General features: G+C 39.1%; 1 protein-coding gene across 1 annotated transcript; it reads right to left on the reverse strand.

Moving 5' to 3' along the window:
- Positions 1–1,560: 1,560 nt before the first annotated feature.
- On the reverse strand, positions 1,561–2,466 carry LOC147455738 (uncharacterized). Its single transcript, XM_086513750.1, has 2 exons — positions 2,299–2,466; positions 1,561–2,064 (listed from the first exon to the last, which is right to left on the reverse strand). Exons 1-2 carry the CDS (start codon positions 2,464–2,466, stop codon positions 1,561–1,563), a joined length of 672 nt encoding a protein of 223 aa, XP_086369876.1.
- Positions 2,467–12,686: the final 10,220 nt, after the last annotated feature.

Here is a 12,686-nt window from a genome sequence, read left to right on the forward strand (position 1 = left end):
CAATACATCCTCCAAACTGGGTGTTGATTGGCATTATCCATAGCTTGATCCTTGATCAGTCTCTCCTTGACTTTGAGGAATTTATACTTGATGATTGGGTACAAGAGAGATTGATGTGGTATAATTTGCTTGGATGTGAGTTAGGAAACATTTGCTGAGTGGAGAATCTGCTGCTCCCACACCATAGCTTCTTTCAAAATGTCTTCGATTTTTGACTCTATGTTGACCTAGGGATTTCTCGGCCTCAGTGGGGTGAAGTTATCTATTGGCCCTGGTTCTGCTTCCAACTCCATTATAGAGGATTCTGGGGGGCCACTATAGTTGGATCTACATCTTCTTCTACCTATAAGAATTGTAGTGTCCCAGTCTCCTTTGGAAATGTATTGAGCACCTCTTCTTCAAAGACTTTCTACTTTCCTTTCAGTTTCTCTTGGGCTGGTGCCAAGAGATTAGCTATATGCTTCTGATAATTTTCTTCCTTGGTCATAGATGAGAGCAAGAGCTCTCTTCGTTGCATTTATTCTAACTTTAGCTTTGTCTTGAAGTCTTTAGTCTGCTTGTCTAGTGCTTGGTAGGCTAGGTTGGAGCCTTGCAGTGTAAGAACTTATAGATGAGCTTTTAGCTTATCTAGGAGCTTGTTTTGATCTTTTAATTTGGCATCGCCTTCGGTGGCTTGAAGATTTTCTACTTCCAATTGGCTTTGTAGCCACTGGAATGTGAATTTGTGTCCAATATATTAGCTTGTGCTTCTTGCAATTTCTTCTCTTGGGCTTCACTAGCTGTCGACAGTTGTTCCACGAGCTCTATCATAGTCGTTAATTCCTCTAATTGTTGATGGTTGGCCTCCTTCAAGCTAGCCATATTTGCTTTGAACTGCTTATGTAGAGTGCTATATTCTTCTACAAATGCATCGACAACTTCAATTCTTGCCATGAGGGGTGTGTTAGCAGCCTCAACTTGCTTTACTATGAGTGTCAATTTTTTGAAGCTTTTCATTTCGAGTTTTCTCACATAGTTTAGGTCTTCCTAAGTTGCATGCTCAAACTAGAGTTTTCACTTAGATGTTTCTAAGTTTTATCTATCTTTGCAAGTTTGATACATGTACAATCCCTTCATAAAAACAACAGTAGTGTTTGAAAAAAAAATTACAACCCAACCGGAAGGCTTCAACCAAAAAAGTACTATTTTTGCACATGTCAAAGTTAAATACTCAAAACAATTTTGCACATGCCACAAGCACTACCATCATTTCAAATAAAGATCCACCAAAATAATTAATCTTTAGGGTCCCAAATAGAACAAGGCAAAAAGCATGCCATTAAGGAGATTGTTTTATTGGGAAATACCAAAATGAAGCCTCACAAAGTGTACAGATCACCCACCAAAATGTCAAAACAAATTGTGCAAACTATCGGGCATTTCTTTTTTCTCTACTTCTTTGAAGGCGTAAACCATTGGGGTTGATTCAAGATGAAAGTGAGATCTCTTTCACGTAGTGTTCGTTGATGTATAATCATATGTTCTTTACCATCCAACGAAGTAAGATTTTGTTGCTTTCTCTCATCCTTGAAAATCAGGGTATGTACAATAGGGCTCCATAGCCACATTCACATGATATACATCTTGTGTTAATATCTTGAACTCGGCATGACGATCATGTACCAAATTTATCTCTTGCACAAAACAAGCTTCCATACGTGCTCCTATTTCCATGCATTTACTTGCCTCCTTAAAGACACCACACCTCCATTTTTTATTGTGCTTGCTAGAGGTTCCCACTGTCTCTCCTTTCTTGACAACCTTTGGAGAAGGAGCTCTAATCACAAAACCTACCCATAGCAAACCAACATACTCCTCCTTTGATACACTTGTTCCACTCTCTACTAACCAAGTTTTTGGCCTTTCCGGTGGTGGCAATACTTGTTTGGCCACAACTTCAGTGTGCTGCACATCATGGCCACATCCATTGGTGTTGCCTCTGGTCTTTGTGAGTTCTCTCTCCCCAAAAGCATGGGGCCACAAGTCCTGGAGAGCTACTTTGCATGAAATTCTCACATCTTCTCCCTTCAAGCACACCAAAGCACTTATGAGAGACATTTTGAGGCATTTGTCTTATTGCCCAATGAACCCTTGGCACATCAATCTCAAAATCACATTCATTGGTGTTGCCTCTGGTCTTTGTAAGTTCTCTCTCCCCAAAAGCATGGGGCCACAAGTCCTGGAGAGCTACTTTGCATGAAATTCTCACATCTTCTCCCTTCAAGCACACCAAAGCACTTACGAGAGACATTTTGAGGCATTTGTCTTATTGCCCAATGAACCCTTGGCTCTTATGTCATTATTTGCATGAATCTCCTCATCTGTGGAATCTGCATTCACATCAAATTTTTGTCCCTCTTGCTTCATGTCCATATCAAACAAAATCTTCCATGGTCGTTTGTGCACTTTTTTTTGTCTAGACTCCATCACATAACCAAGCTTATGAGAAGCTATTTTTGCAAACCCTCTAGCCTTCTTTCTTTGCACAATTTCCCTATCTCCATGCAACACAGGTTGCCCATAAAATGGTGTGCTTGAGATTGCCCCTTGGAGAGCACATGCCAACACAAGTGGGCAAAACTCTTTATTTCTTGATCTCTCTAGATATGTTTGCATATTTGGACCAAGCCCTATGTATCTAACAATCAGATAGCCATGTTGCTTTGTGCATTGAATGTAAGCATTGATGACATTAGTGACACATGCATCATACAAGGAATTTTTTTTGTTACCTCCTTCGCTAGCAAGCAAAGATGCATGAATGGTCTCTGACAAATTGGTACTAGGAATTTGAGCTTTTTCCCAAGGACTCATAGATATCTGCATTCCACCAACAGAAAAAGTTGAAGCAGTGAAACAAAAAATAGAGAAGGTTAAAGTGAGGCTCATGACTGTATCATACTTCATTGTTTAGCTACCCCAGTGAGATATCTGTGTCTCCCACCACTTGAACCATTTCTCCAGTGACTTGATATTCTCACTTGCAACATTATCTGACCACCATCTTCTAATTGCTTCTGCTTGCTTCATTGCCAAACCCATTGTCCTTGATTTATGCCAAGTCTCACACATGTCTTTGTGAGACTTGGCATATATATATTTTTAGTATGTTTCTATAGGCTTTGCTCCCAATGGAAGAGACATGACCTTTCCCTTCCAATCATGATTTTATTTGGCCCTCCATTGAAAACTGTACGCACCGCAACCCAATTTGCTCCAGCCACATCAACCATAAAGCTTGCAAAGTCTGCCGATGATGGATAACCTTCTTGAGCCAACACATCATTAAGAGATCTCCAAAACAAGACTTGTGTGTATGTATCCTCTTCTTTGGTGTCACAAACCGCTATAACCATCAATCCCTTCAAACTAAAAAAAATGATAGATCTTAGCCACAAAAAGTCTGCAAATGATGCAATAACAAAATGCTACAACACATTAAAAAACTACCTTGCATCATAGACAGAGCATGACATAGTTGCCCATCCATCTATTCTGTGTGTGATCAAAATGTACCCAAGTAGCACTCAAATATCTATTGCCTCCTCGACGCCTGTGATTGACAAGGTCTATACCAGACCTTGGACCTTTTGATGACATTTTAAAGATGTAGAACTTATCATTTGGCCCACCTTGCCCAGGGAAGCGACTTCCATGAAAGTAAGGAAAGTGATATTTTTTCTTCAAAAGCATAATGTGGTCAAACCCATCCCCAACAATCGGGTCTTGTTGTCTTTTCTCAGTGGCTACCATTATCTTAAATCTATAAAAACTAGTCAAAAATTGAAATAACCTTATTGCACTAAAAAATTTAAATGTTAAATGCTTTACCTTTTAATTTTGAACTAGTGGAATCATTTCTTCCAATATATTTGAGAGCTCTGACTCCCCCATTTTTAGTTCATCTGAACCAACAATAGCGTCAGCCAATAATTGTTTGGCAAAAATCATATGAACTCTTCTTGGTCCACTGCTTCTATCCACCTTCAAGACACTTGCAACCATCTTTTATATTCTCTCTATTGTGGCTCTTGACGTACGTGCTTGTACTTCATGCAAGTGATGACCTATGTGAATCATCATTCTTGTAAGCTTTGGATATGAGGGCAAAATGTAGTACAGTCTGTAAGAATAAGGACTCTCATAGAAAACAACTTTTTTGCAATAATGACAAGTGATACGTAGGTTTTTGTCTTCACATAGAAGCCCTTTGCTTACTTGCTTATCTAGGTAACCATGAAAGAAGGATACATTGAACTTGGTGTTGTTCAAATAATACGGGCAAAGAACTCTGTGACAAACTAATGAGCCCAAGCAATAACTAAGCCTAACAACAGTACAATTTATGAACATTTTAGTTTTATGTGGCCTAGTCCAAAGATGACCATCAAATTTTTGCTCCATCCCTTCCATCCTTTTACAACCTTCTTCAATCGGGGGTAGCTCAAAGGCCTGTGGAAGCTTGGTCACTTGTTTGATTTTCTTGCTATTGTTTATCAGGTGTTGTAGTCTGAAACATGTTTTGCTACCTAAAATCCAAGGGATGATGGAGTTTTTTGTCAAATCATGCACGTCATCATCAATGGATTCCAATCTTTGTTTTTTGTCAACAGGCTTTGTTTCCTCTTGCATTGATGGGTTGTTTATCTCAAAACAATCTTCTTTTGCACATGGTTTGTTGGTGATGCTTGTTATGCCTGGCTTAACACCAAAATCACTCTCGCCACTATCTGTAATAGAGCATATCACTAGAATGTTCAATGAAATACTCAGAAGAGAGAGTACAGTCCAATAAAAAGTGCTCATTTCCGTCAATATCCCACTCTAAAGGGGTTTCAATATACATTTTTTCCAACCTAATGTGAACTATTGCTTTCAAATAGGTAAATTTGTAGGTTGGAGGAAGAAGACACTGAAGATAATATCTACTGAGCAAGAGTTTGTTGTGTCGAAGCTCTATTTCCCTAGAGTGAGTCTCTTTTCCAAGTGTCCAAGAGATAGTTACTCTGTCCATCTCCATAGCAAGACAAAGGAAGCAGCCACTTGTCTAGACCTGATGAAAATTTCTTACAAAAATATAAAACATAATGTTAAAAGGGAATGCATATATTTTTACTAATGTAAGCAGTTCCGCACTAAGAGAGCACAAATCTTCTTCATAGAATCAGTGACTGCCACATCATAAATGGCGATGGCTACACTCATAATTTAAAATCCTCTCGTATTCGTTTTATAAATAATACCGATGGCTAAAATCATAATTTAATATGCTCTCTCCAATCATAACGTTAGGTAAAAATGATATTTTTACGATGATATTTTTACGAGGTAAAAGAGACTCACAATCATTACACATGCATAACAATGCATGAAATACACCTATTTTCAAGAATATAAATGCAAAACTAAGAGGTTTTTTTGCTTAAGTTTGTAGGTATTACGAAAAAATCCACTAAATTTGAAGGTGGATTACACAAAACTTAGGTTTTTTGACCACTTAAAGTTTGATAATAAAATTAATAAGATCTTCAAGTTTTAAAACCCTAAAGTTTGCTAATAAACCTTGCTCAACGAGTGGGGTGGAGGCGTGGAGGGAGAGATGGAGGAGGAGAGGTCTTTTAGCTTAACATATACTGAAGGCGTCCTTACCGGCATGGGGAGCGTCCCGCAAGGCACCTACAACTTGTTCCTTGCCCATGACTATAGAATCCTGTGAATACGCATGCTAGAGACCTATTGGCATAGCAATGAGGCAGCGATAGCCTCACATAGAAAATTCCTGCTCACTTGTCCGAGGGTGGCATGATGGGCATCGTCGGCTGTGGACTCCTTCATGTGAGACATGTCTTCTACCTCTCTCGTACAAGCACGCTGTCCGTCTGTGTGCGCTCAGATGGATAGTGTGCTCCTACTTGGGATTGACTTAGAGAGGTGAAGATGGAGGATGAGTCCAAGAGTGATGACCTGTTGCATGGTACCTACGTAGCTCAATGTTATAGAGTTGTCAATTTACTACAGAGTCGGCGATCATGGTTGAGTGATTTGGTATAGAGGTGTCAATCTTCTGCTATACCTCAAGCCCACTTCGAAGTGTTAATGGAGAATTGTTCCAGTGAGAAAATCTTGCTGCTAGTATATTAGTGTGTGTGTGTGTGTGTGTGTGTGTGTGTGTGTGTGTGTGTGTGTGTGTGTGTGTGAGAGAGAGAGAGAGAGAGAGAGAGAGAGAGAGAGAGAGAGAGAGAGAGAGAGAGAGAGAACCCAAGCACATAATGTGTGTGCGTGTGTGCATGCACGTGAAGGTGGTGAGTCGATGATGCTATTCATGCTATTGCGGTGATGGAGAGATGCAGTACTTTGATACTAAGATCATTTATTTCATCTCTCTTCTTGATCTGAATGATTATTGGTAATTTGGGTTGCCATGTTGCAGGTACTCTGTTGGAAAAGCCAGGAAAGAGTGCAAGTTAGAGCTATGTTTTTTTATTACAATGATCTCAAAAAACTCCTCCTCACCAGTCCAACGATTTCAAATGAACGGACTATTGCCCAAGGGTTTTAAGGTGCTTCTTACCTTTTGATCTCTGCTCTATTTTTCTGGGGTGCATGCATTGATATTGTGCCTGCACTTTAAGACGTTACTTGTTTGTTTATTGTTTGCGGTGTTGCAGCATCCGTTCCCACTTATGCTGGTTTGGTGGATGTCGTTTTCTTGCTTTCATTATCCTTAGGGACTCTTCATTGAAAATATCATATACAGCTTGTGCGCCACAAAGATCACAATAGAGAGGTATGTTTTATTTCATCTTAAACTTTGATTTGTCATTTTCATGTGCATTTAATTGGTACATTAATTCTTGGATCGATGATTGTAATTCAATAGACGCAAAGAACTTCTTCACATGATGATTTTGACCAAAGTTAAGGACTCCAAGGGAGGTCATTTTGCAGACTATAAGAAACTTAGAGCCTACATGAGGCAAGAGACCTATTAGCAGGGAATGTTTGGTGAAGCAACAATTATTATTGCTAAGTTTGAGGTGGAGGGGCCTTTGTTGCCAAAAACACATGAGGTATTTTTCAAGGCATCTAAGAAAACACATGTTTCATTGGCTTATACTCATGTTTTGGCAAACATGAAGAGCGCTACCGATTATGCCTCTTTACCTGAAGTGATGCATGCAAGCAAACATCTTGTGTACAAGTATTGGATTTCTTGAATACTAATTTTACTTCATGATTTATTTTATTATCTCTTTTTAATATTCATTTTTTATTTAGATGGCTATTGAATTGTATGCGGTTGAGGATGATAGAGTCTATGCCGGAGGATGTACAAGAATGGTTAGATAAAGAGGATGAGAATACAATGTTCTCGTCAACGCTCTTGGAAAAGGGTATTACACCTTGGGAGTGCTCTCACTGTTCGTGGTGGTTGGACTATCCTCTAGGTGTTATCCCAAAAAGTGAGTAAGAGATTCATGCTCGTAAGTGAACTACCATATCTTGTATGAAATACTATATTTTGGTTAAAATAGAATTTTGTTGATCTTTTTTATTGAACTTTTGTATGGAAAGGTTTTTTGAAAGAAAGTCCCATCTCTAATGATGGTGTAATCTCACCCCAAGCTACACACATTGAGCCATCCACCAAACCACCCTCACGTGCAAGGAAAGGTAAAAAAAAGTATAGAAAAACCCTCCCAATGTGTGCGTGTAGATGCTAATGGTGAGGAGGAGAGCTTTCCAATTTCTCTTCCACCAAAAAGATCCACCTTAGCATCAAAGTCTTGCTTCTCTGAGACTATTATGAGTCATTCTCTATATGAGAGGATGCCAACAAAATGTACCACAGGTAGATGTTCTTTGCTTGTTTATTTGCTTTTTATTACTCTAATTATTGCTTGCATTCACCGTTAACATGTCCTATGGTTTTCTAAGAATTCTTTGAGATTCTAAGCAATTGAAAATTTTATTTTCATAATTAGGAGAGGAGTTTATTACATGTGTGGATGCTTTGTTATTGGATGTGGAAGCAATTGATGACCTAGCATGGCATAGGTAAGACTTTCATATTTCTCTAAAAATTATATTATCGTAATTTACTCTTACCATAATCATTTGGTTTGTGTTAGTATTGAAATGTGGTTTAAGAAAACACCAATCTATGATGGGTGTGAGTATGCATTGAAGGGGGAAATCTCCCAATATGTTGCAAGGTTGATCTTTGCAGACTTTCCTACGTCCATGTTAGTTGATGGTATTCACAATCACACTACAGGTGAACTTTTTTTATGTCATTTGGGAGGCTTCGTGTTCGCTATAAAATGCATATATGTTATGATGTAGTTTTTCATTTTAACTTGAGTGTGTAGGTAATGTAAAAGTTGTTCCTAAGTGGGACCACTTTTCCACTACCTTGGCGAGTGGTGTCATGGAAATTGCCGATGTTCACTTGGCAAACGAGGGTTTCTTGGTGACTTTGCCTCTTGCGCAACATTTGGGGGATCTTGTCATGCAAGCTAATAGAATTAGTTTGTAGCTTCATCGCTCGTGGACTTTGATGTGTGATGGGGGATACTTGCACCCAGAGACTGGTGAGCAAGTGAGGTTGCCTTCTCTATGTGAAGCTTGCATATGAAATTTAGAATTCTTCTCTTTAAGTGATATGTTCTCTCCTTTCATAGGTGATGGAATCGTAAGAATGCTCAAAGCATTACACCTCATTATGATAGAAAGGTTGGGGATGATGTTTGAGTCCTGAGTTCTTTTTGGCCTCAAGAAGCTACCTCACAGAGTCTCCACCTCGTTCATCTAACAATTACACAAGGTTAGCTGGAGATTTGATTCGAAGGGAAACAGAGCGTACTAAGACTTTTTAGAGGTAACTTTCTAGCCATGAACCTTTGTGAATCAGCACACACATCTTGATAGTTCTATGCAAGCTCTTGTCTTAAACTTTGATTATTATGTTCGACACAGTTGGTTTCTAGAAACATTCACATATGAGGACAACCATGTTATGGACATCTTTGCTGGGTGTGGTGGCTTGGGGCTTTCTTGCACAAAGGAGATCCGTCACTGTCTAATGTTAGAGGGTGATTTATTTGTCTTCTTTGAGTGTTTAGAGAAGAAAGTTTGTGGTCGTCCTCCTGAGGAGAAAAACTAGTAGATAGTTACTTCCATTGGTGGACAATTATTTTTGTGACTTGACTCTATGTATTGTTTGAGATGGTATTTTTTTAATCCAACAACGAGCAACATATGGAGATTGTGGGTTTTTCCCTTGTAAAGACTCATTACTAGAGTAGACTTCAATTTGCCTCATATCAAAAATTTAAATATTTCACTTTGTACTCTCTCTCTCTCTCTCTCTCTCTCTCTCTCTCTTTCTCTCTCTCTCTCTCATATTCTCTCTAATTGCTTGTAGAGCAAACAAGATAAAGACTTGTTGCCAGGGTAGACTTCAACTTATCCCATGCAAAAATTTAAATATTTCACTTTGCACTCTCTCTCTCTCTCTCTCTCTCTCTCTCTCTCTCTCTCTCTCACACACACACACACACACACACACACACACACACACACACACACACACACACACACACACACACACACACACACACACACACACACACACACATTCTATATAATTGGCTTATAATGTGAACAAGATAAAGACTCGTTGCTAGAGTAGACTTCAACTTACCTCATACCAAAAATTCACTTTGTACTAAAATTCTTGTGGATCATAAACATAGACTTTGTGATGATCTTTCTTATATAAATACTACGTATATGACATTGCAGTATCAATATATTGATATTGATATGGTTAGTTTTTTTAATATCAAATCCATGTTGTATTACTATGGCCCTTAATTGTGTTACAAACATATAGAGCACAATTTTTTTACTATGCACTTTATCTTAGTTCAAAAGCTATATACCTTAGTATGTGCAAAAGGTTACATCTAATTTTGTTACCCACAAAAAGCTCTAAATTTGAAAAGAAAGCTCTAAATGAAAAGCTCCTATATTTAATATCCCCCTTTACTCTCTCTTCTTTGGCATATACTGCTGCTTTCATCTTTTCTACTATGTGGTGTGCAAATGGAGCATAGTCTTCAATATCTTGTAGACTGCACGACTGAGATGTTGTCGATTGAGAAGTGCCTGCCAGCTCTTGTTGCTCTTGCTCTTTTGTGTCCTACCCCACCTTGTCTTCTTCAGCAAATGTCTGTTCTTTGGTATAGTCCACTTTGATTTGTTTTGGAGTATCCTCTTGTGATGAAGGATTTGGTGTAGCCACATCTAACTTTGTGTCTTCTAGAATCTCCTTCTGTGTGTCCTCTTCTTGAGCATCAACGGTGCCTACGGTTGTTGGAACTAGATCTTCCTTAATCTCTTCTTTTGTTTCCTTTGGTGCTATTTCTTTAGGCTTGTTGGCTTCAATGGGAAGTGGAGAAGATTCTTATATGGTAGTTCGAGAGGGTAGGGGTTGTGTAAGGGGAAAGTTGGAGATTCCAACTTCTTCCTTGGCTTGTGCCATCTCCTCTTCATGATAAATTTTGATAAATTTTTTCTAATGTGAGCGAGAGAATACTTACAATATAATGGATTCTTTGTTTTGACCTTTGTTTGAGGGTTCAATTGCAATAACTCTTTGAAGTCCCCTTGTAGACTTCTTTCCATTTCAAAATCTTCTTTTTCTCTCTCAAACATGGTAGCTCTCTATGATGGGTCTTTTATAATCAATGGTGTGGGCCTGCGAGCTCCCTTTGGTGGTCTTTCTTCAACCTTCTCTTTGCGCTTTGCTCTCTTTTTGTTTTCTTCTTCCAGCTCCAAATTTGCTTCACTTTCTTCAGATTCCTTATCTTTTGGGTCCTCCACTAGCCCTTCATCACTTTCCTCTTCACCTTCCACTAGAGCACATTGGGGTTGCTTTCTCTTTGATCTTTTGAGTAGTTGTGGTGGCTCATCTTCCTATTCTTCTTTAGCTTCCCGTTCCTCTTTCTTCAATGCTGCCTCTATCCATAGATTTTGCTCTAGAGCTAGTGGCAAGTTTTTGACTCTACACTACACTAGGGGGAAAATATTGAAATGGGGGAGCCTCATTTTATTAAGAGCTAAAAACACTTCTAAACTCAAATTAGTATCCAAGACTAGTACATCTGACAATTGTGGCAAGTCAAGAACAACATTAACATGTGGAGACTCAACGACACTGAGCTCCTCTATCTTCACACTAGTCTTAGGGGGTGCATAACTTGGCACAATGGATTTATCCTTCTCTCTTTGCAACAAATGGAAATCCTTTTTCATGTGTCCTTTCTTGTGAAAATGGTATCATTTAATGTCTCTTCTGTCGCATCCATGGCTCTTGCTACGTGCATTCTTGCGATCATAAGAACGAATGCAAATGTGACTATGACCTCTCTACCTTTGATTGTTCCTCTAGCTACTCCCACTTGCCATGTAACATTAAATGGCCTAAATGCTTGTGTGTAGAGGAAATTAGCATGAACATAGTGGACATTTCATTAGAATAGATTTCTAATGAGAATTACAAGAGTGCTTGGGTGGAGAGAGCAACAAAAAGCATAACACCTAGTTAGATAGCATGAACAATACTTTCAAAAGAGAGAGAAATTAAGCTATTGACAACAGTTGAGGACCGGATTTACATGGATCCGGTCCCCCCTCCAAAAGGCTTTGTATAATGGTTTCTCCCATCAAGAGAGACATTGTATAATACAATTCTTTGTGTTCCTTCAAGACTAGCTAGTGCAATGAAGATGAAAGTTTCATGCACCAAGCAAAAAACTTGTCAAACACAACATCAATTATCTACGGTCTCAAACCCAAGACCTCACACACATTCGAAGATGGTGAGAGCTAGCGGGATATGAGAGTAGATTGAGAGGAAGAAGGAGTAGTCTTACGAGAAAGATGTACATCTCCTCACATAATCACTCATTTTAGCATAGATTAGCTTAGTAATTAGCATGGTAGAAAAGATGAGCATGCATTGAAGCTTGGCTCTTGGTTGGATTTGCATCACAAAGCCAAGAGTTGTTGGTGTAGGCCTCCCTTCTCACAAGCTTGGAGTAGGTGATAAGCTTTCCATTCAAGCTTGAGAAGGAGAGAGAGTCTTCTTTGCTTCACACATGAGATTGTGTGAGTGTGTGTGTGATAATGCCTTGCAAAAATCAGCCCCCCTCTCTCTCTCTTGGTCGACCCCTCTTGCTATTTGCTCATGCTCCACTCTCATTGGACCTCCCTAGGGCTAGCCAATGACAATTAAGCAGTATAAGTGATAGCCTTCTGACATGTGTCCCCCTTTCCCCTTTTGTGAGAGGTTTATGCAATTAATAAATGCAACTAAACTCTCATTGGACCCCTTTGCCTCCTGGCCAATAGGAATCATGCAAGCCATTGGGCTGCTGAATGCTCATTGGACCCCTTGGGAGACTGTCCAATAGTCTTCTAGAGAGCTTAATTCTCATTGGTTCTTTTATTAAGTGTTTTTAAATTAATTAAACTATATTTACTCTAGCTTAATTCTCATTGGTCCACCTCCAAGGCCATCCAATAGGAATCGGGTACACCTTGTGGGCATCTGGGCTAGAGAGCTGACATATGTCCCT

Source organism: Adiantum capillus-veneris, chromosome 6, assembly GCF_014529385.1.
Source record: "Adiantum capillus-veneris isolate H3 chromosome 6, ASM1452938v2, whole genome shotgun sequence".
Classification (NCBI taxonomy): Eukaryota; Viridiplantae; Streptophyta; class Polypodiopsida; order Polypodiales; family Pteridaceae; genus Adiantum; species Adiantum capillus-veneris.

Coding starts and splice junctions, on each gene's coding strand:
- LOC147455738 (XM_086513750.1), bottom strand. CDS start 2,466: ATGGAGTCTAGACAAAAAAAAGTGCACAAACGACCATGGAAGATTTTG. Junction 2,065..2,298: donor CATTGGGCAATAAGACAAAT/GCCTCAAAATGT, acceptor GTGTGCTTGAAG/GGAGAAGATGTGAGAATTTC.